General features: G+C 36.8%; 1 protein-coding gene across 2 annotated transcripts in view; it reads left to right on the top strand.

Moving 5' to 3' along the window:
- Positions 1-404: 404 nt before the first annotated feature.
- The window catches only part of cacul1 (CDK2 associated cullin domain 1), a 57,916-nt gene continuing 33,388 nt past the window's right edge, over positions 405-24,932 (top strand). For both annotated transcript variants that reach the window (XM_069189090.1, XM_069189089.1), the window contains exons 1-4: positions 405-866; positions 4,819-4,945; positions 6,374-6,476; positions 22,749-22,844. In XM_069189090.1, coding sequence (XP_069045191.1) covers positions 578-866; positions 4,819-4,945; positions 6,374-6,476; positions 22,749-22,844 — 615 coding nt within the window. In that variant the 5' untranslated portion in view covers positions 405-577. The remainder of the gene's footprint in view (positions 867-4,818; positions 4,946-6,373; positions 6,477-22,748; positions 22,845-24,932) is intronic.

The raw sequence follows: 24,932 nt of genomic DNA, 5'->3' as shown, positions 1-24,932 counted from the left end.
TCAGAGAGTCCTTTAAAAGTAACGTAATTGTTGTATTTTTTTATTAACTCGATTTTGTTTTGTAATGAGAACAAAAGCGTAGAAGCAAATGACATGAAAAGCATGCATGTGCATTACGTGACAAAAAGGAGAAACGGGGAGAACACCCATGTACTGTAGGAACAGTATAGTAGACAGTTTGTATAGTTGTTTGATATAGCAAAGAGTTGTCCAGAGCTATAAAAAATGCTTCAATAACTACACGCATCACATAACATTTAAAACAACATGCTGTTATTTTTACTGAAATTACTACGTTCTATCCCTCCCTGCTTGAACACGAAAAACACTCTGCCGCTTTTCATGACTACAACTACATTTCCCAGAACGCAGTACGTCAACCGCTGCTGCAAAAGTGTCGCAAAACTAGGAATAGCGGTGCGTGTGTGCAACTACCGTCAGTAAGAGTGGACGAGTCTGGAGAGGAAAACTTGCAAAATGTGAACCTTAACAAGCATAAAAAAGGAATGTAACTGGCATATTCATGCAGGGCTGCTGTGCACAGTTTTTAAATCGAACTACTTAACAAACGTCAAGAATGGAGGAAAGTATGGAAGAGGAGGAAGGTTTTGAGATGATGGACGATCACAACCATAACAACTGGGAGGCCAGTGCAAATGCATACACACTTCACCCCCAGAACCAACCCCAGCCTCCCGAACACCCAGCACAGACTCTGCCGGGCGAGGCCGAAGAACCCTGCCCGGTGGAAGCTACCATGTTCCCGACGTGTGGCAGCGCGGCCAGCGATGGGGACAGTCCTGCCTCCTCGACCGCTGTTACTGGAAAACTCACCCTCAACATTAACAGCTCAACTTCCAAGTTCTGTAAGTTTCTCTCTCTGTGTATTTATTACCGCTGTAGTGGCAGGGTCCCCAGCTTGTTGAAGAAGGGCTGGATTTCGGACGAGGGTGAGTGTTGGGGAGAGTGAAACTAAAATCAGAAAGAGTAGTTGATGCAATTAGCTAAGCTTGGGGATGTTCAACTTTTCACTGTCAGTGTTAGCCATCTGGATGTGCTTGGTTGACACTTTAAAAGGATATTGCCGTGAATTCAGATAAACAGAAATAACGCAGCGTTATGGATTTTTAAGATGAACACCAAAAGCTGAATTAAAAGTGTTTCACTCTAGCTTAATTTTAGTTAATTTTTTTTAATATTCCCGATTACCTGCGTTCATCACTGGACTGAAACAGGAAGAGTGGAGATCAAATACAAATGTGGTTTGCAATACCTATCTTCATTTTAGAGTTTTCAACAGAATTGTTCTTAACGCTGATATTCCATACATTGCCTCTTATAAGTATCGAGGGAGCTGGGATATTTATTGAATAAATCTATGGAGAACCAGAATAAAAGATTAATGAACATTTCTTATCTTTCTTGAAAACACTATAGTATGTTTTATTGGCATCATATTGCAAATGTTCAGGTGGGTAGCTGCATCAGCATTCGTGGCTGCAAAGGAACAAGTAATAAGTTTATTCCATGGAGACCTAAAGTCTCTACAGCCAAAACTTTGTGTTTTCTTTCTTCTCTTTTCAGCATGGAATAAATTTGCAATGTGAACAAGTGTTTCACATTGAAATCTTCTTTGTTGCAAAGAAGTGCAAGTATTGCTTTTTGTTTTTAAGAATTTAACTTAATCTCACAGAGTATATGTATAATGCTTGCAGGCATCTTTTAACTCTTCAGTCAAAAGATATCACTGAGGTTAGATAGATAGATAATACTTTATTAATCCCGTAGGGAAACTGAAGGTTGAGTGGTGTGGCCAGTCACTGTATATTAAAATCTCCTGTTCTGCTGTCCTTCAGCCATGTAAGTTTTAACAGCTTTGTGTTTTGACTTATTTGGGTATTGAAAGCTGTTTGGTTTGCAAAGTTGCACATAAAAAGATTTGGAATTGTGTTGCATCTGAATACAAGTGAGTACATGCATACTGACGAATGTGTGCAAGATAGACATAAAGATTCATAGTTTATGTTTTTCTAATCTTGTAGGGCATTTTTTGTATAATTGTAAAAGGTTATAAAAAGAAGCAGTAACTAATACATTTAACCAATATATATATACACACAAATCATTTATGCTTTTAATGCTTGGACAGAATGGAACATTCTACTACAAGTTACTGGAAGAAACAAAACTCTTAGTTTTAAGTCTTTTAAACTTTACCAAAACAACTTGTTTGAAAGTGTTGCTATTGATAGCACTAGGAATATGGATATGGTGTCTGTTGTGTGTTTAATCTTGATATGCTTTCATGCAAACTGTTGTCTTCAGGACATAATTTATAGCCATTCGACTAGTTACTTCTGCAGAAGCCTTCCAGAAAAAAAAAAACATCCTGATCGTCAGGCGTAATGGTGGGGAGTATCTTAGAGTTATATTAGGTGATCTTTCATTCATCAGTTAAATCTGTGCTGGATGTGGGTCATGCAGCAGCAGAGTAATCCTAAACCTACAAGCAGATCTTTATTTGCCATTTTGCATTTTGGATTGGTCAAGTGAGACTTAAACTCCATTGACATGCTGTGGCAGAAAGTGAGCTGTTTACAAAAGGAAGCCTTCAGATGTCACCCTCTTGAAGCCGTTCTGCGAGGCAGAATGGGCCAAAATTCCTAAGATCTGATGCAAATTGATAGACAGCTAAAGCAAACGTCTAGTTGAAGTCATTGCTGCTGAAGGACATGGTGCCAGGTACTGAATCTAGAATATGTATGTTTATTCACACAGTGATATTTACTGTTGGATCATTTTGTTAATGAATCAAAATATATTGTATGTCTTTGTGTTATACAATTAATAAGGTTAGCTTAATCTTATACAGCTTTCATGAGGATATAATTATGGGATTCACAAACATTTTCTCTGCACTGTAGCTGCCTTAAAACCAGTTACACTGCATAGCTCACAGAGTAAAATGTGGGCTTATGTAATATCCTTCTTTTCATTTCATATATAACTCTTTAGAGTGTGTACTTTGTATCTTAAGCATAACATGGCCAATGTACTGTAAGTATTCTGCCTAATGCCACAGTACATTCAATATCTCAGTGTGGTAAAAAGTCTTTTAGCACATGTATTGGAGAAAGCAGGTAGGTATGAATACTGTATATCAACCACTTTTTGGATTGCTTAGTATTATCACTGTAGTTGTGATTGGAATTGGGCTTTTTTGATTGAATGAAACAGTGAAACATGAGCTGGAGGACACATAGTAACTAAGTGAAATTTCTCATAAAACCATGAACAGGCGGCGCTTCCGGCACAATGGAAGACATTATCCAGCAGGTTTAAGCCAATACCCTTGCTATTAGCTATCAAATGAAATGAACGAACATCTTATGTTTCATAGACCATGTTTTGATCAAATTCAAAATGTAGTTTTAAACCTCATTGGATACACAATCATTCTTTATTTACACTTAACTTCTTGCTGTTTCATAGTAGCAGCACTCAATCTGCTGTTTTATCTCTGTCACAAGTGGAGATAAGAGTTCCTTTATCATACAGAGTGATTTTGTTTGCTGCCATAACCCAGTCATGGTTTCTGTCTCCATATTGCACAATGCAGTGAGTCAGGAGCGTTATTTAACCTTCCTGCTGTGGGGTTTCAGCTTGTGGTTAAGAAGGCATATTCAGCTGTGGTGTGTTCATTTGGGAACCTGGATGATTTTAAGTAAGGAGGAGTATATTCAGTTTGTTGCTTTTTATGAAATCCAGTGACACCAGATTTAAATAATACTGATGATGGTATGTATAGTTCTTGAAAGCCTTCATGGTATGCAGTGTAACTTCACATAAAGCTAAAAGCCATTGTACGAAGTATTTTGCTTTCCAGCTAGTTTTATGTACAAACTCAATTTGGAAACCCTGCAGCCACACAAGGGGGAATGAGGAAGTGTAGGAGGACTCTTTCAACCTGCTACTTATCTTGTAAGATGGTACAAGCTAAACTGTGCTGTACACTAGAACTTAGCGCCGATTGGAGCAGACATGGGTCCCTATAGCTTTGAGCTGAGAGAATCCTGGTCAACTATTCTCTTTGGCACCGCTCATTTGTGCATTGTTGCTTAGAGAGATGCAGTCAGCTAGTGACGTGACCCAGGTTCAGATTCACAGTACCTGCATCACAGAGCTCAGCCTGCACTTGGGTTCCCTGTTACTGACAATGCCTTTGAGGATTTAGAAAACTGGAATCAGGTCTCCTTCACCGTTTTCTCTGTTGATGATTAAAGTCACCCTGTTTTTTTTAGCTTGTCAACATTGGACATTCCTTTGAAATAGGTAGCGCTTATCTGGACTGATTCCAGAGCAGTTTAAACGCACAGTTATTCTAAATGATTGTAATATGCACAGAAAGAATGGAACAAAAGGAAGACATAATTAATGATGGCAACACTCTTGAATCAGGGAAGCGCAGAGGTTAGCATTACTGGCATTAGGTTCAATCTTGGAACATATCTGTGAAACGTTTATATGTTCTTCCCATGTTCACGTGGGTTTCCAGATGCTCCTGTTTCCACCCACAGTCCAAATACATGCTGGTATGTTAATTGAGGTCTGGGAAAATTGGCCATGGTGTGTGTACATGTTGTGTGCCCTATGATGGACTGGCGTACCATCCAGAGTGTATCCCACCTTGCACCCATTGCTTCCTGCGATAGGCCCTGGCTCTCCCTTTAACCCTGTATTAGATAAAGCAGTCGGAAAATGGATTGATGTAATACTCTTGGATTGTATATATCTATTTTTTTGTGTTTTGTGTTCCAGTGATGAATGTTATAACTATGGAGGATTACAAAAGCACATACTGGCCCAAGTTGGAAAGAGCCATTGACCAGCTCCTCACACAGAGCCCGGAGGACTATATTCCCATTTCCTACGAGCAGATCTACAGGTAAGACTCACCTCATATGCTGCTGCCTTTGAGACAAGCATCCAGTCTCTATATAGATGGCTAATATCACCATCTTAATTCTGCATTTTTTTCTTTATCATGATGTAATCACACTATCACATTGAAGTCAGCCAAGGAAAAGCAGAGAAGCTGCTATGTTGGTTGTATACAAAATAAATTGCACTAAGGTAACTTATTTTTACTTAAAGGGGAACTGCAACATTATTTTCATATTTCAATGTTAGAAAGAATCCGCATTTATAAGTGCCATGAAACTACAATTAAAGTAAAATGTGCACAGTGACAGTGAATTTGCAGGTATGTGCAGCGCCATGTTCTGAGATTCATAAAATGGTCACAAAACCTCCGCTGATGTGTTGTGGCCCTACTACATTGTAAACAAGCACGCTTGTGAATACATCTCTTAATCCAGTAGAAACATTGCTCTCAATTTCGAGATGGTTTTGCCGACAAGCACTACTTACATGTTAACTCTGTACGCAGATCATGTTGGAATATTTCTGTGGTGAAATGTCTGCTGCACAACCTGTATTTATTCTCTTGTCCATCGCTTTACATTAGTCATTACAGAGACTAGTGAGCAGGAAAGGCTGCATCATGTTTCAATTTGTGGGAACTCGAATGTGAGTTTTTTTACAACATAGCGAATTACAGTGCTTTCACAAAGTTAATCATTTTGTGCTTAATTCAGAATTTGCAATTTTATATGATGTCGATGAATTTATTTTGTTACTGGGATTTAATAACCGGTCTGAGAAACTAGGACTGCAGTTCCCCTTAAAAAGATTATACTTCCTAAACAAATAAGACCTATACCTAAGATCTAAACCTTTACGTATAGAATTTACCACAGCTGTATTTTTTGTATTTTTTCATATTATATAAAATACTGAATAGTCAGTCTACTGTCTGCTTCTTTGTAACATCTGTTTTGATCTTTGTCATTACCTTTTTAAAACTATAGTTTTTCAAAATAAAGTATTGCAATAGGTTAAGTACTTGATCTAATTTGCTCACATTTCTAGTCAAGTGTTTTTTCCATCTCAACTAACGTAGCATTTACTTACTAGTGTTTTACTTCTGAAGCAGAAAAGATTCTTGAATTTCTAAAATTGTCCTCATTGTTTTAAATATAAAGTTTTCCCTCTTGAATCATAAACTGCTTTCAGCATTTAGAAAGAAAAATAATTATTTACATTGCACATAATTAGGGGTGATTAATCAACACACCTGTTAGCTGGTGAATCCAGTCAGCACTGAATTCTGGGAAAGGGAATGAGTTCTTTTTTTCAGGTGTCTTTTAGGGTCTGAGAATGTCCTCCTCATTCTTGCCCTCCCCTAGACCTAGGGCTGAAATACATACAGTGCTGAGAATATATTAAGTATTTGTATTTTTTATTCCTTCAGCTGTGTCTATAAGTGTGTTTGCCAGCAACACTCAGAGCAGATGTACAATGACTTAATACAGAAGATAACTGGTCACTTGCAACGTGTCTCTGATGAATTACAGGTAAGGTCTTTCTGGGTCTAATGGCATAAAAAACAACACTATCTTAAATGGGATTAAAAATTATTTGTGTTGCAGCTTTGAAGAAATTTGTCCCAGATAACTGGAATATTGTTGCTGAAATGAAGATCATTGATACAGTTTTTCTTATTTCATTTTTGTGTCACTGTGCTCGGGAGCATGCAAAGGATAAGTATTGTGATAAAGGACCTGTATACAACATCTGTGCACACCTGTTTCAGACCAGGGCCACTTATCATAGAGTGTGGATGGAACAGGGCTGTGGAGCTGCACAGTATTACTTAACAAGGAACAAGCAGTTTATTCCATGCTGAATGATGAAGGCCCTTCAGCCGAAATATTTGTTTTTTTTAACTTATTTCTGCTTTCAGCATGGAATCAAGTACTGTACTCACGTATGGTACCAAGGTCTAAAGGACATTTAGTATAGTGTGTAATATTTATTGTAGCCAGGAGCTCGCAGGTTTTTCTATTTTGTATGCAGCTGCTTTTGACTGGGAAATCGGAATGCACTAACCGCATTCCGATTTCCTAGGCAGTCATAAATAAATTGATTGCTTATAGGGGTTAGAAAACATTAAAAAGTGACTCAGTCTTTATGTGGAAAATGTGTCATTCTATTAGTTAAAGGTTCTGCTCTATGCATGCTCAGATCATGAAGAATACACATTTTCATGCACACAATGACTCCATCTTGCTTATTGGTTATTGTTGCATCACATGAACGCCAGCTGTTGTCTTCGTAACCTAAAAGCAGGCTACTAATGTTCCTCTCTGAACCCTAAACTACATGTGCTATAACAGTTTTAAGATTTTATGCAAACATATCTTGGTTTGTTGATAAAGATCAAATCAGAGCTTTTAAAAGAAACTGTTTTAACAGGTTTTATTTAGCATGGTGTCCATAGTAAATTGATTGTTTTAATTTAAACCTTTTTGAATTTTTTTTTATCATTTTGAGTAGATGGGAAAACTGATGCTTAGTTGTAGTGCTGTCATTCCCCCACAAGATGGTAGTATGTGTTGGAAAAAAAACAAAGTTTTATTTATTCTTTATTAGAAATCATGTATCTTTTCCATGAGTTTTATTTGAACCATCATACACAAAAGCACCAAATATTTGTCTTAATGAGTAGACAAAGTAGACAATGAGTAGGGACCTACTGCTTGTTTTTTAGTTGAATCTGCAAGGGTGCGTGATAATTTAAATTTAGAATTGCTGTCATCATCATAGAAAAAATGTATAGAATTGATTACTGTAGTAGCTGTTATATAAATGTGCATATACGTCTGAGTTTTCTTTTCCTAATCGAGGATCATATCCCATCAAGTCGCAGTCAGGATAAAACAGTTTTGCATTTGCAGATGTTCTGACTGCTTGTTTTTTCATTGATTAAGAGAACATGTCAAAAGAACAACTGTGTGCAAGCATGATTTGGTGATGTATAAATTCATTTGAAATTAAATTGATGATTGTGATGAAGGTAGTTAATCGACATACTGTGCAGTACAGAGCCACTTTTCTTTAACCTAGGCCCGGTTACTCATCTGTCAAGATATTTAAGTCAGATCTGTTAAAACATTTGTAGCTGTAATTAAATTTTCACAAAGCATTCATTTTGACAATTACCCTACAATAGTCTTTTTCTTTTGTGATTACTATACACTGCTGGAACTGAGTAGGGTTCTTTTGCTTTTGAAGGAGCATCTTCTGTTATTACAAGCTACACAGTGTTTGGTACTTTATGTTTAAAAGTTGTGCCTGAAATGATTCAAGGTGGACTTTGGATTAAGTGTCTCTCTGCTCCCTAGGTTTTTTTAGCACTTTGAAATCAAAAGTCAACAAGGTTTTAAGAACCTATTTTGCTTTCATTCTTATTCTGCTCTAGCCAGAACATAAAAAGGGTTGTGTTTATCTCAGAGCTGTAGATGAGTCATAAGGAACATAAAAGAAGGTTGTGTTTTGTAAATTCCTGTAATATCGAAAGCAAGGTCTTAAATTAATCTGAAGTGTTTTGTACAGAGTTCCTCAGTCACAAGCCATGAAAGAGTTTACAAGGAGGGAGAATCACAACAGTCAGGCACGTGCGATATGATTCACTACAAGAAAAAAGTGGAATAAATAATTTTAATGTTGAGGTATAGCTTTGTTAATGGAGAAGACATGGGACAACATGGGATGAGATTTAGGTTTTTCTTCTGTGTTTCATTACATTTTTTTGGGAAAGTTCTTGGAAACATTGTTGTGTCTGTGCTGAAATTAGTCTCCATACTGATTTATTTAGTTGTGTCTGACTGAGCTTATTCTTCAGTTTTCTCCCAGCTGGAAATGTTCCCAGATTTACCTTACCACTGCAGGGAAGAAACAAGAATAACGAACAAACCTAAATAAAGAATCTGAACACTATGTACAATTACGTAGCCATTCTTTGTTAAGTAATAAAGTAGAAATTTAAGAGAAGGCCTTGGTACTGTACATGGCTTCATGTAAAACCATTAAGCTTCTTTATTTGGATCACAGTAAGAGGCTTTTTGGGAGGGTGACTCGGAATAATGTACAATCTGAAGAAGCTACTTTTTGGCTTAATAGGACATTTTTGCTTGCAAACAACCACAATATAAACCAACTGTGAAAGCACAACTATTATTACATCCTCATGTTCCTCAGTTCATATTTGTTATCCAAATAACAAGAGAATGTCAGTGTATTTGTTTATTTAATTGAGCTTTATTTTATTTACAGTGACTTAGGTTTTAATTATTCAATTTTGTATGCAAAACAGTAGTTAAATTATACCTTACATTGCAACATTTGATGAAGCACTTCTTAAAAGTGAAACCGTAATGTGATAGGAGTTATGCAGTGGAACTTTGTGACAGATATATAGTGACTATGACTGTCGGTAAGACTTAGTTTATTATGGCGGCATTGATTTGAAGAATAAAATAGTTCTGCTAATAGGATTACAGCAATCATTCTCAGTTTAAATATCCTGTGTTCCTGTATATTGCTTTCTTTATAAGGTTCTTTCCTTTGGCTCAGTTATTTACCCTGTGTTAATTAGTAACAACCTTCTTAATATTTAGAAAAGGCCTTTAAAATATTTGTGCACTGTAAAGTTTTCACTAGAACTGCAGCTTTTGGTTCACACAGTATTGTGTCCCTTCCACTTTCAGCCCAAGTTATATTTATATTACTTTTCTTCAGTTGTTTCTACTCTTTCCCCCTGCCCACCTGTGTATTAATGTTGTTACTTAACAAAGAATCGTGCAATACCTAGACTTCTGTTCATTATTTCTCACTGAAACACATGCTTTCTTCTGTATTGTATTTTCTCTCTAGGATTCTTTTAACAATTCATATTTTTTATCAATATGGAACAAGTAGAGGTTCCATGTCACGCCTAAGTTTTTCACATTGACATTTTATTGGAGAAATTAAAGGTAACTGAGTGTGCATGGGCTGAAAAATATTTTAGATTAACTTCCTTTAGATTGCAACCAAATGTCTTTGTGCTGTCTATACAGTGCTAAGAGGTTTTCATTGTGGCTTATTCAAGGCCACTGCAAGCATTCTTTTTGATTCTGTACCATGGTAACAGGCTTACGTGTGCCAAACTGGTGCATTTTTCTTAAATGTCTGTCGTGTGTATGGAGAGATGTCTTAGTTATAGAAAAGCCATTTTTATGAATTATTTTATGAATATTTTTATGAATTAAAAATAGCAGAATAGCAGAGAGCCCTGAAGCATGTCCAGATAGCCTCACACTCAAATCACAAATCGCCATGTAGAATGAATTATAGTATTAACAGCTGTTTAAACAGCACCTTTATCTTTCCTTTTCTTTCTTTTAAGCCATGTTTCAAAATGGTTATAATAGTTTTGTGAGTCACAATTCTGAGAAACAAATAATTTTTAAAAGCATAACAATTCTACTCAGTCTTTGTGCAGTTTTAATCAAGTGAATCAAGTCTGTGTTTCTAAAGTAGTTAAATATTATTTTTATAAGGGTGGTGTTGTGTGAATCTATATTGATGTATTCAACAAAATTCCACAAGTGTTTTTCTGATGTAGAAGTGGGAAGTGATTGAACTGTAACAGTGAAACTGATTAGCATTTTATGTTTTTTTAAACAATTCAAAGATATTTAGAAAGTCAAAATTTTAATCTGAGGAGAAGAAATGTTAGGTGGAACCTGTGTTGTATGAAAGTTTGTCACTTGTTCAAGATGGTCTTCACTGTTCTCAAAAGGAATAGTAACCTTCTCTTGATTTGTGCCTCTCGACCATTTTATCCCTAATTTATTTGAAAAATCTCCTTGGTCTTCATGGTTGATTTGTCCTAACATGAGTTTGCCTTGAAATTCGATATCTGAAGGTACCTTAATAAGACAGACACATTTACTCTGCACTCAAGTTAAACTGCATTGATTGCACACGGGCCAAGAAAGTTCTCTTTCAAAAATATTTTTTTGCACCTGATTTATGGCTGTCATAGCAAAGGGGTTGAATTCTTGGTTAATTAAGAATCTTGTAATTTAGCTGTATGTAAATCTTATCAGCAGTTTTACCATCTTCAAGGGGATTATGCAGATTCAAAATGTAAAATTCTATTTGAAACTTTGAATTTTGTCTGCGTATTCTGGGTTTATCACTTGAAGTTAGACAACTTATTTCTTACCATACCTACAGGAAGGCTTTTGTGACCTAAAAGTTTATGATTGGCAGATGTGTTTCATTAGTAAGAGCTCTGTTTTGGACTTGTGGATATAATAAGCAAGAACAGTATATTCACTATTAAAAAGGTAAGGCCAGCATCCGTCCTTCACAGCAAATTTTTTCTTTTTGCTGTGTGAACTGCAGCCTTTTGTCCTATTTTTTAGAAAGTGTTTACTACACTGCTGTGTCCTTCTTTTCTTTTTAGTTTTGTTGAGACCAATGACTAAGCTTGTTTTTAATCATTCAAATAAGGTGTTCTTCGACATGGACTTTATTTTCTCTTTAGAATATAGTTCTAAAGCTCCAGCTAATATGACATTGTGTACTTTCTTCATTCGATTACCTACAGACTGGATGATGCACTTTCAGTTGCCAGGTGAAAATAACCTGAAGTAAAAGATGTTTATCACAACTTGACAGGCAGCGGATTTTTTTTCCCAAATGGATCTGTAAATTACACCAATTCCCTTTCCCCCTCAGATCTCTAACATCACTCTACTTCATTTCCATGCATCCCAAATTCACCTGCAAGTGATGTGTCATGCATTTAGGACAGTTTGAAATTCAGTTGTTAGAGATCACACTTTTTTATGGTGAGCCAGAAGGAGAAGTACAAACGTTAAACCACATTTTACTGAAACAATCTGCTTAAGGGGAATTTTGTCTATATAGTCAAAAATCTGGTCTTTGCCCGCAATAACAAATTGATTAAATAGGTGATTTAGTGTTTCATATACTTCAGTGATTTTTTAATAATAAATAAATATGTTAAAATGCTAACAATATTTAAAAAACAGCAAAAAAATAAATACTGCATATGTTTAAAATTCAGGATATCAATGGAGCCTTATAGGGGTCAGTGTAGTGCTTACAATCTGTTTTGTTTTTGTGTGCGATCACAAATGTTATACATTATATTTATGACACATGAAATATCTTGTAAATATATCAGAAAGAAGGCACAAGAACAGTTTTCATAAACTGTTGATTGGGATTGTTAAAAAATAATCAAAAGATCCAGAAACTTGCACATATAGTGTGGAAATATTTCAAAAATGAATGTGTTTTTCTGGCTGCAAAATCATCATTGGTTATTTGACAGAAATTTGGAAATAGCAATACCCCTTCCCCCATATTGGTCTGTTACACTGGTTTACTGTATTTTTAATGTAAGGTGTTGTTAATTGGGGGTTAGGAAAATGGTGAAATACCAAAAATAAAGAGTGATATAATAGTTAAAATAAATAATCATAACCCCAAAATTGTAAAGATTGTGCCAAGAATACACCTGCGTGGTTGGCATAATTAGAGTCACTTGAGTTCTTTGTTCTCTGGCATGGCTTTGGTGAAGAGAGTAATAAATCAGGCACATTGGGTTAAACAAATATTTGTTTATAACACCCATACTATAGGACACACAATACAACATAAAACATACAGGTTACTCTATTCACAAACAAGGCATCCCAGAGACCTGTGTTGACCAATTGGAAAAATTCTGTGATCCTATATAACACCAGCACAAGCCAACAAGAGACATAAACCTGTCTTTAAACAGTATTCTAAACAGAATACAACCTACAGTTGAATTTTCTCTCTATATAAATCTGGAAGTTACAAAGTGCATTCACTAAGAGGCCATTTTGAATCTAGGTATTCACTTCACAGAAAATCAGAGTTTCCTAAAAACAACACAATGGCAAGTTATCTTAACAAGGTTCCAATTCTTAACTAAAATTTGGTCTTGAAGGATGATCTGCACAAGGACCTCACATTGAATTATTGAATCTTTGTGTCTTTCTGTTTCTTCCTGTATGCTTCCTCTCTCTCTCTGACCCTATCTGTCTTTTTATGCTGTTTTCCCAGACTGTTTACCCGTCTACCAAGGACTTAAGTAACCAAGGTAAACCAGAGAATGTGATCAGTGTGTCTAGGAGACCACCTACAACTCCACAAACAACACATTTTCCATACATTTTCTACTTGCTTTGAAACTCCCGGGAACTTCAAATGTTGATACTAGCTAGATGCTGACCATTGTCTCTAAATTCTTAAAAAGCTCAATAACCTCTTGCAACAGCTATTACAGTGTGTAAAAAAAATGTTTTTTTTACTTTTTTTAATTTTAGTAGTAAGTCCCAAACGCTACGAACTATAATTAAGCTTTTTTGTTAAAATGAAAATAGTCAATTTGTTGCTACTCACCTGATTTGGAATACCCAGTTCTTTGCGTCTTGGCATTCAGCTAGGAACCCTGCAGCAGCACACCAGGGAGAATAAGGAAGTGCAGGCAGATCCGTCTGATCTGCCCAGCTCTGAGCCACCTGTCTTTTAAGAGATCACTGGTATCGCCGTCCTGTATTGGAAGTTCAGGGCTGATTGCAGCAGAGGCACAGCCATTGTCTCTCTCCAAAACACCGCATGGCTGCAAGCGACCAGGAGGCCCCAGTGTTGACCTCATCAGCCAATTGCAGGCTGTCACCTCTGTCTCAGCTGATTTAGTGCCTAGTTGATGCAAGCTCAAACCTGGCATCTTTGAGCTCAGGGAAAAAATATTTTGTAGGTTATACAAAAAACAGTCATTTTAATTTAGGCTGGGCTAAATTAAACTGCTGGAGAACTTAATTTAATAAGTGGATTTAAATCTTTGGAGCAAGTCGTTATCTAAATTGAAGCTTGTGAAATGGTTTTCATCTGAATCATTTGGAGATTTCAAGGATCCCCCTACATTTTTATACAAAACCACAACTGAACTCTTCAGGAGATGAAATAACTAAAAAGACCAATTAAAGTAAATTATTAGTTAGGGTTTTAATTGAGCAACAGGGTGTTGAGTTGACAATTAAAAGGAGCTCAAGTATACCAGGGCCTCAACTATTAGAGTGTTGTCTGAATGAATCTGGGAAAGCATCACAGGCATTTTTTAGATCTACTGTATTTTTTAATAAATCTGTACATGTGGATATTTTAATATAGAATATTCATTTTAAACTGCTACTGCATCCTATAGCTAGTAATACTTGTAATAATAGTGCAATACATTCTGTAGCTGGCATCTCAGTAAAACCTTTTTTATGCAAGCTGTGTACAAACATGTTGTATTGGTCTCAAATATTTACTCTAAAGAATTTTGGAGGTAGAAAGCTGATATTTAGTTATATACTGTAATTTAAGCAACCCGAAGATCACCTAATCAATCACAACAAGTTTTGATCACATACTGTAAACATTTATTTCACTATAGTGTGAATCATTGGAGTTTCTGTTTCTTTTCAGACTGTCAATTCTGGAGCTAAAGCTACCGGCTTTAATGCAAATTTCATGTGTCTTGTAATCTTTTATTCAGTCCACAAGTACAGTAACAAGACGTAGTACCCCATCACCATCAACAACTATGGTCTATATGTTTGTTCTAATTGTACATCCGATATCTTGCTTGAAATAAAGCCAATTAGATTAACACCCTGGGTTTTATTTGAGCTGCATATATTTCACTCTAGCAGACAAACTGTTAACCTGACACCATATAAATAAGAGGGAAAATAAGGAGATCTTAATGTTGCTGCTGATTTTCAGAGGACAACAGCACATGTGCAGAGAACATGACCATGACAGAATGACACTATAAAACCCAGTCAAATCAGTTGGTTCCAATCACATTCCTGAAAGCAGTGTTCTCCAGCTATAATGAACCTGTGGCTTGTAAATGGCTTCAATAATAAAAAATTGAGATATCTATTATGTAGTACTGATTTCACCCATATTATCATAATAGGCTTAGCATGAATTCATTCTTAAGCTGTGAATGAGGTTCAATAATTGAATGGAATATTTGGTATGTGGAAGTGAAAAATTAAAAGTTCCAACCAAGTTATTAAGATTGGAGTCTGACCCCCCACCCGACGGATGCTTCACAGGCTGTCAAACCTTTTTTACATTCTCATGTAAGATGTGGAATGTGAAATAGGCTTGGATTTCCTGTGTGTTACAACATTCTACATGTTTGAGGTTTAACCTATCATTTTCTGGCACCATGGTTTTGCTATGGATCTGATTTACAGTGGTGTGAAAAAGTGTTTGCCCCCTTCCTGATTTCTTATTGTTTTGCATGTTTGTCACACTGAAATGTTTCAGATCATCAAACAAATTGAAATATTAGACAAAGATAACACAAACACAAAATGCAGTTTTTAAATTAAAGTTTTTATTATTAAGGGAAAAAAATAATCCAAACCTACATGACCCTGTGTGAAAAAATGAACGCCCCCCCTGTTAAAACATAAATCAACTGTGGTTTATCATATCTTTGGAAAGCTGAGTTCAATTTCTCTAGCCACACACAGGCCTGATTACTGCCACACCTGTTCTCAATCAAGAAATCACTTAAATAGGACCTGCCTGACAAAGTGAAGAAGACCAAAAGATCCTCAAAAGCTAGACATCATACTGCGGTCCAAAGAAATTCAGGAACAAATGAGAAACAGAGTAATTGAGATTTATCAGTCTGGAAAAGGTTATAAAGCCATTTCTAAAGCTTTGGGACTCCAGCGAACCACAGTGAGAGCCATTATCCACAAATGGCGAAAATATGGAACAGTGGTGAACCTTCCCAGGAGTGGCTGGGCAACCAAAATTACCCCAATAGCGCAGCAACGACTCATCCAAGAGGTCACAAAAAGCCCCACAACAACATCCAAAGAACTGCAGGCTTCACTTGCCTCAGTTAAGGTCACTGTTCATGACTCCACCATAAGAAAGAGACTGGGCAAAAATGGCCTGCATGGCAGAGTTCCAAGACGAAAACCACTGCTGAGCAAAAAGAACATAAAGGGTCGTCTCAGTTTTGCCAGAAAACATACTCTGTGGACTGACGAGACAAAAGCGGAACTTTTTGGAAGGTGTGTGTCCCATTACATCTGGCGTAAAAGTAACACAGCATTTCAGAAAAGGAACATTATACCAACAGTAAAATATGGTGGTGGTAGCGTGATGGTCTGGGGCTGTTTTGCTGCTTCAGGACCTGGAAGACTTGCTGTGGTAAATGGAACCATGAATTCTGCTGTCTACCAAAAAATCCTGAAGGAGAATGTCCGGCCATCTGTTCGTGACCTCAAGCTGAAGCGCACTTGGGACAATGATCCAAAACACACCAGCAAGTCCACCTCTGAATGGCTTAAGAAAAACAAAATGAAGACTTTGGAGTGGCCTAGTCAAAGTCCTGACCTGAATCCAATTGAGATGTTGTGGCATGACCTTAAAAAAGCGGTTAAGGTTCGAAAACCCTCCAATGTGGCTGAATTACAACAATTCTGCAAAGATGAGTGGGCCAAAATTCCTCCACAGCGCTGTAAAAGACTCATTGCCAGTTATTGCAAATGCTTGATTGCAGTTGTTGCTGCTAAGGGTAGCCCAACCAGTTATTAGGTTTAGGGGGCAATCACTTTTTCACACAGGGCCATGTAGGTTTGGATTTTTTTTCCCCTTAATAATAAAAACCTTCATTTAAAAACTGCATTTTGTTTACTTGTGTTATCTTTGTCTAATATTTCAATTTGTTTGATGATCTGAAACATTTCAGTGTGACAAACATGCAAAACAATAAGAAATCAGGAAGGGGGCAAACACTTTTTCACACCACTGTATCTCTCAAATACATGCGCTTTGCTGCTTCATGTGCCATATTTGAATACCGTATTTTGAATAGAATACCAAATTTGAATATGGTATAGAACACCATATTTGAGGTCTACAGATTTTGTACTTGCTTTACATGTCTTTTATGGACAGTTTCAGCCTTTTCATTTTATAACCTTGTTTCCTGACGCTCAAGTTGATCTAACATTAGTTCCAATTTTATAGCAATGTGGAGGAGAATACCTTCACTCTGTAATCCTGGGTAATGGTCTTTTGTGCAGATAGACTCTAGCTGAAATATACAGGATAGACTAAGTTTACATGACCTTTCATCCTCCCACATCATCTCCCTGTATTCAGCAAAACAGTTAATATAAAAGGTGGGCCGGCAATTTATAAAACACACTTTTACAAAGCAAACATTTTACTTTGGGGAAAGTCTAATTGTTTTTTGACTTAGTGTAATCATCTGTGGCTGATTTTGATTTGATTCCTTACTTGGTGGACATACACCTCAGGTTTATAGTAACCATTATTTTAGGGTAAAGGCATATGGCACACGGTTGATAGAGGTCAATGGGCTGACCTTTTGCAGAGTGAAATACTTTAGCATCTAATCAGAACCTATAGTGACATGATCTGTGTGAAAGACAGTGTGTAGAATATTGATTGCACTTCTTGGCCTGGGCAATCAGGAGTGTAAGTCTCTGTTGATTAACCTGGAGCAGTGGCTGTTTCAAAAGCAGTAGAGTCAGTGACTCATTTTGTAATGACTTTCTTTTTTGTATTTTTCCCTCCTGCCGTATTATTGACTGTGAGGACCAGTTGAACTCCCATGTGAACAAAATGGATACATTTCTTGAGCTATCCTTGCATAATAACATTTGAAAGGCCACAATTGAAATGAGGCCATTTGGCCCATCAAGCTTCACTTGTACAATTTCTCTGTAGTTCTATAGTCAGTTGTACTGGGAGTCAATATCCCAAACATCATTTCAGGTGTGGCTGAAGGACACTGAAAACATTTGGCAAAAACCTGTTCTAATATGGGGAGAACATGTGTGCTGCACACAGACGGGTGCCCCAAGACCGAACTGAGCCCATGACTGTGGAAGCTGTAGGGCTCATATGCCATTCATCACTGTGGGAAGAATTTTAAACAAAATATTTTTAAAATTGAGATTGTATAAGAATATTTAATAGAATAGCAAAGGTAACAAGCTGGCCCACTGGACCTTGATCAGAGAATGTCACCAAACCGTTTCTTGAAGTATACACAAGTATACGTTTCTTGACGTATCTCATCTCTGAGAATCTGCTTACACTAAAAGTGCTTATATACACTTAAAACTCCTTGTGCAAGAAATGACTCTGATTCTGCATCTTAAATCTGCTTCCAGTGTTCAGGTCTGAGGCAAGGACAGTACAAGTATGAAAATGAATGTTACAGTTGCAAGGTCACTGTGGCAGTTCTGCTTTTATTATTCATTTATGCTGCATATTGCAATCAGAATTCAGTTGCACAGAGATCTGTGCAACTGAATTCTGCAGGCAACACAATTATCTTTTACATTTCAAAACTTCAAAATCTATTGAAACTTAAGATAATTGCATTTTAAATGCCTGTAGGTTGCACTATAATGTTGGTAAAAAAACGTCAGATGTACAAGTGAATGCTAATATTACAAATCTTGCACCACCAATATCGAAAAATAGCCTACAAAAGACTTATTCACTGCTTTGTTGTATGTAAAAATTTCATGGTACTGTAGCGCTCCGGGGTTCACGTGGGTATGCGCCCTTGCTGCTGCCACCTCAGGTCAGCCCCCCACCGTCAGGGAAAAAAGGGAAATCCCAACCTCTGCTGCGCTCCCTGCTATTCACAGGGAAGGGCGGTGCCGTTACCGTGCTGGTGAGCCGGCTCGAACAACCTGCAGTGGTGGCCGTATGCGTTACAGTACCATGCACTGTGTAGGGACCGGCACTTTGTTTAGAAAGTTTAAAACTGGCTTTGAAAAACTAGAACTTGGGTGGGAGGACGCGAAAATGTTTCTGCTTCTGAAAGCATTGCATTTATGAATTCAAAATTCTTCACTAGACTTTTATTTTAGTTTTTGTCTATCTGTTTTATTATGATAAGAATATTTATGATTGAAGGATTTTTCAAAAACATTATTTGTTCCATCCCAGTTTTCACGCTCTTCTTGGTTTATGTGTGCATGAACTTGCACTGGTTGTGATTGAGAATGGTGGATGCTCATGCAGCTGAAATACATTTAATCAAAATAACAGTCTTGTTTCCATGGGAACAAAAACGCAGTGGACAAGATGTTTTTTTTATTGAAGTGCCATTATGCGTTAGCTATCTGGTGTTAATGTAACAAATACGGAAACAGCCTTAATCATATATATGGAGGTAGTCTGAAGAGGAATCCTTCAAATATTGCCATGAGATATTGTGTTATTTAATTATTTCAGACATTTTGATATGCGTCATTTTTATTGTAAGATTGAGAGATGGGTGGTAACAAGGGGTCCAATGTTACTGGAACTTCAGTGTGTAAACTGCAGAAATTCTCAACAGAGGGACATGCTTTAAGTTGCATATTAGCTCAATTATGTTCCGTCATGTCCACACCATTAGCGGTGGTCAGCTTCCTGTAGTGTAACTTAAGAAGAGTGAAGACTGGTCATCTTCAAGCAAACCTCACTTAATGCAGAATTGTTTCTATGAAAGAATATCTGTTTACATGAATCCCACTTTGGGTCGCAAGTGAGGTGATAATGAAATATGACATGCGGATTGAAATTCCTAATCAGTTGTTTAAGATGTCGAGCCTTGAATCAGCTCTAGAGTAGGAGTGATAAAGAGTACAACAAGATGATCTGCTTGACAGTTGATGCAACCACAGGCTACTGCAGCAGGGTAAAGGTGTATGTTGAGGTACTGTGTGACTTTGTTTTAGCAAAACATTCCCACTCATTCTTGGCATTTTCTTCAAACCAAGATGTTCTGAACATTAAAAGGTAATAACAGTTATTGTTTTTTTACAATGATGAAATATTTTAAAAACTGTAAGTTCTGTAATCCCTGTAATAGCTTCTAAGTTGTGGTGTTTGAAGTTCATCTAAAAAAGAATTACAAATGAGAAGTCATTCATCTCACCAAACTCTTTGTTTATTCATAGGTACAGTAATTCATCTGAAGATTTCATCCAATAATTGTTTTGAAGGGATCTGGGGAGTTTACTTATTCAAAATAAGATGGATAGCATATTCCAGACACACAACTCTTAGTGTAAAGAAGAGCTTCCTGTTCCTGGCTTTAAGTGCACTTCTGCATCGTTTCCCATTCTGTCCTCTGGTTCCTGTTTCACTGTTGGTTCTGAACAAGTACATTGTGTTGACATTGTCAGTGCCTTTGAATAATTGAAAAAGGTCCCCGTGGTAGTCTTTTTTGTTCAAGACTAAAGGGATTTAGTTATTTTAGCCAGGCAGAGTAGGACATTCGTTTAAATGTCTGGTCGTTCAAAACAAGATCAAATTGTACACAGTATTTTAAATGAGTTTTTGCTAATGCAATGTACAATTTAAACATAACATCTCTTGATTAAGATTTGACACTTTTAGCATTGAATATTAACATTGTTTTCCTTTTTTAGTTTTACCCACACTGTATACAGGTAAACCATGTCAATATTGTACACCTTAAGAGTTTTTCATATGTAGTTTCTTTAAGTTCGGTGTATCCCATTTTATATTTCTAGTATGTTTCAGCTGCTTTTAATTTTTTGACTTGACGACCTGTACATTTCTTGTAGATTTTCTTTGGATCCCTATTCTTCCAGATCAGCCTAAATCAGTGGTTCTCAACCAAGAACCACCCCTGATCAAACCAAAGCATCCAAGTACCACCGACAAGTCATCTTCTCATAGGAACCCCAGAAACTCTCAATGACCAACATGGTCGCCCATGTGTGCACACACTCACATACACATATAATAAATATTATAATAAACTTTATTTGATATAGTGCCTTTAAAGGTGGCTTCTCAAACCATTTTACAGGATGACAACGCGAACAACAACAACAATTAAATATAAGTAATAAAAAAGCGCCATTTCAGGGAGAGGGGTGAGCCTGTTTAGTCGAGCAAAGCAGATGTGAATTCATTGTTCGAGCCTTGATACAATTCTCAACAGAGTCTAACAGATTTTAAATCCTCAGGCATTTTCTTGATGGCCAAGGCCACGTGGTGGATGCTGCAGTTCGTCCACTTTATATCTAAAGCAACCTCTCTAATTCGTGCAACTACACCGCTGTCATCGCTCTAGCACCATCTATACAAACTCCGACGCATTTTATCCAGTCAATGCCATTCTCTTTGATAAATTCATTCAGAAGCTGAAATATGTGCTCCTGTAGTTCCTGTTGGTAGCGGCTTACAGAACAGAAAGACCTCATGGGACGCACTGTACCCTCAAGCTCAAATCTAATGTAAATGAGCATATTGGCCAAATCAACAACGTTTACAGACTCATCTAATTGCAGAAAAGCATCTGCTCATCTTAACCCGCTCTGTCAGTGTACTTTTGATATCATCTGCCATATGAATAATTCTATGAGGGTCTGTGTCTTTCGGAAGGGACAGCAGGTCGAGCTGTTTAGCAGCCTTTTTTCCACACATAGTACTTGTCAACTCTTTTGCCAACGGTAAACAAAGTTTTTCAGAATTAGTATGGAGTTTACATGCTTTGGCAATGTGCAAACTTGCATTTATCCTCATTTCCGTTTCAGCAGTCTCAGAAGTTAAAAGAAGGTTTTATTTCATGTGCATGGGAGTGAAACACAGAGACGCTCAGTGTATTTTTCTCAAATTAACCTAGAACAGTTCTTAAATATTTTTCTGTTATCTATCACGCTTTCCTGTGCTCACAAGATTGCCAGCGTTTGTAGCACGCATTTCTATGCTTTCCTGTGCTTACAACATTGGCATTGTTCCAAAATCACGTACATTCTCCTACCTCCCTATTTGCTGGAGGTAACTTTTTTTAAATGCAATTGTTCACTTACGGTCATAGCGCGCATTCCTATTGAATGGTATAGAATTACATAGTAGCTCTTGTGTCCACTCAAGTATTAGCGCACGCTGTATCGTAGTACGTAGGCTGCGTATTTGACACATACTCATTTTATTAAAATAGAAAATATGAAAACCTGTCCCAATTTTTCAGTGGACACAACAAATTTCCAGGCTCTGCGCACCACTTGCGTCCCATAGTTTAAGAACCACTGGCTTAAATTTTTTGCTGTCTTCTTTGCCCCACACTGACTGGTGCCTGTCTGGTTCAGATGTAATCCATCACATCTATACTGATTTGTGTAATGCAAATGGTTTCCAGTGGCCGATAAAGCTGAAGACCTCTTCAGAACACCATGTTCTCAACATGTCGTGTTTAGCAGAAACAGTGTTAGCATTGGTCTAGACCTGTAAGATATGGTAGGACAACAATTATAAACCCGAACAAGAGCCATTGCATGTACCTGAGATATCATGAACACAACACAACAGGCTGGTGTAAGCCGCCTGATTAGAACTCATCTATTTTACATGCTCCATCTATATTCTAATGAAAATTTCAAGATCCATAATGTCTGAGATTTGTAGGGACATAGTGTCATTTTTTGTGCAGAATGTTCTCTTATAAATAGTAAGTGCCATACCTTGTCATGATAATCTTAGCAAGTAATGCTATAAAATGAATGTACACTTTTAATCACAAAAATATCATTATTTTGAGGGTACTAAAACTATTCAGAAAATAATGCATAAAACATGCATGAGAGTTTGTATGGGCACATTCTTTCTCTTTCTCACTCTTTCTCTTTTTTTTCCAGGTCAGTCCTCCTGAACAGTACATAGAGAAGTTCAACTCAGCTCTCACCCAGTACATGGGAGCCCTCCAAAGTATCGTGCCTCTATTCATTTATATGGTAAGATGACTGAAGCTATAGAGAAATCAACATATTGGGGATTATAATGACTTTGGACAAGCAAAGCTGAGGCAGTATTTTTTAGGTTTTAACAATGAACAGACTTATAATTGGTACAATAATTTTGTTAGTTTTATCTTTTGCTTTTTTTTTCAAATTTGAATAAAATTGACTGAAATGTTAAATTGCACCTTTTTCCAAATTTTAATTTCCAACCTGCCAACTGTGTTTAATATAAAGTTTTAATTATTTTTATCGTGATTGTTGAAATACATTGTTTTGTGTGAAGCCTGCAACAAAAAACAATGCACTTTAACATTTCATAAATGATTCAAATGAAAACATTCAACTTCACTTGTGTGGAAAAAGCACTTCAATCTAGAATGCTATAATACACAACAACAGGGGAACAAAAATCTGTGCAGCATAATAGTGTAATCAAGCCAGTGTATTTTAATTTACAGTAAATTGATTATGATCATAATTGATATGGATGTATTATAGAGAGTTTGTATTTCATGACAATACTTCTGTAATTTACATACAGTGATTCTTGCTCCTAATGTAAATTAGTTCTAGAGAAAGGTCTTTAAACAAAAAAAATCTTCATAGCTCTTTGTTACGATGAAAAGCTGCAAAAATATTGTTTGTTGGAGTATTCTAGAAATAAACAAAGGTTATATTATTGTTAGATTAAATGTTTGAATTCCTACGTTTGTTATATAGTTCATGTATGTAAAAAATCAGAATCGTTGCACAAATACAGTAGACAACTGTGAAGTAGACAACTTTTAAAAAATTAGTTCCGGAATGGTAAAATAAGTTTCCAGTCTGTGGCAATACAGCTTTGTCTTCTTTTGTGGGGTTAACCATTGGTGCCGTCTGCAGGCAGTATCAAAGTATTTTCCAGTTTATTTTTTCTTGACCCAGCCTGATTATTCCTTTGTTTTTGCAAGTTACTCTTCAGGAAGCAAGTCATAAGTATTAGAGGTATATATTTCTGTCAGCTCTACTTTCATTGCTTCAGTAGTTTGTAATCCAGGTTTAGCATTTTGTATGGCCTTGTGTGCAGAATGGAACTATTTTTTTTCTAAGTACATTGCCGTTGTAACTCTTTATTCTTTCAGAACGACCACTAAAATGTTTTACATGCATAATTCTTTAGCTGTGAGAAAGATGTTTTTTAATGTAGGCAGTTATTAGATGCAGTTATAAAAAACAAGGTTAAAATCCTCAATGAACCCATGCAGTAAAATGTGTATTTTGTCAAAAAGTTTCTAAAGCTTTGTAATGCATAGAAATATAGATGCATAGAAAGATCTTCCCTGAGAAAATCCATTTTCCATAATCCAGTTTGCATGGAGTCCAGGGGAGAATATGAGCATTTTTTGCAGATGCCCTTATCCAGGATGACATATTTGCCTTGATTCAGTACAAGGGACTATTTTGTTTTTGTAGGTAAAATATAAAATAAACTGAATTAATAAAATGACCTGAAGGCTAGCTAACTAGCTGACACTGAGGGGGTATGAGGGTAGAATGAAAGGGTTCTGGAAGTGGAGAGGGGCACAGAAAATGTGGAAAAAGAGGAGCAGAACAGATTTGGGGGCTAAAGGGAAGATAAGAGACTGAAGATAGGTGGGATCAGGGTGGCTGAGACAACAAATATTAAGATTTTGAATCATGTGCATGCCAAAATAGTGAGGGTGCCAGAATAATGGAGTAGCATACAAAAAATATGGTAAAGAAAAGGCAAAGGCAGCTGCAGAGTCCTGGATGAGTTATAGCTCTCCAGACTCTCTAGACAGATGGAGATCGGGCTCTGTGATCCGGGTGTCACAGGTTTAAGTCTCAGTCATGTCTTGTGCCAGTTTTTACTGGGATTCTCCAAGGGGTGGTACATATTTGGTACCAGTGTTGCCAAGGAGAGGGTGGGAATAGTTGGCCAGAGCACTTTGCAAGAGCAACAATGCCTCCAAGACTATGTGATGCTGTCAGAGAGTGTCTCCAGAGGTGGTGACCCTCTTTTACTTGTCTGTGATGCCGGTGTCATGTTTAAAGATGGGTAGCTGGAAGGTGGGTGAGGCA

Source organism: Lepisosteus oculatus, chromosome 4 (assembly GCF_040954835.1).
Source record: "Lepisosteus oculatus isolate fLepOcu1 chromosome 4, fLepOcu1.hap2, whole genome shotgun sequence".
NCBI classification, from domain to species: domain Eukaryota; kingdom Metazoa; phylum Chordata; class Actinopteri; order Semionotiformes; family Lepisosteidae; genus Lepisosteus; species Lepisosteus oculatus.
Note: the sequence above shows the minus strand (reverse complement) of the source record. Positions and strands in the feature narration are given on the sequence as shown.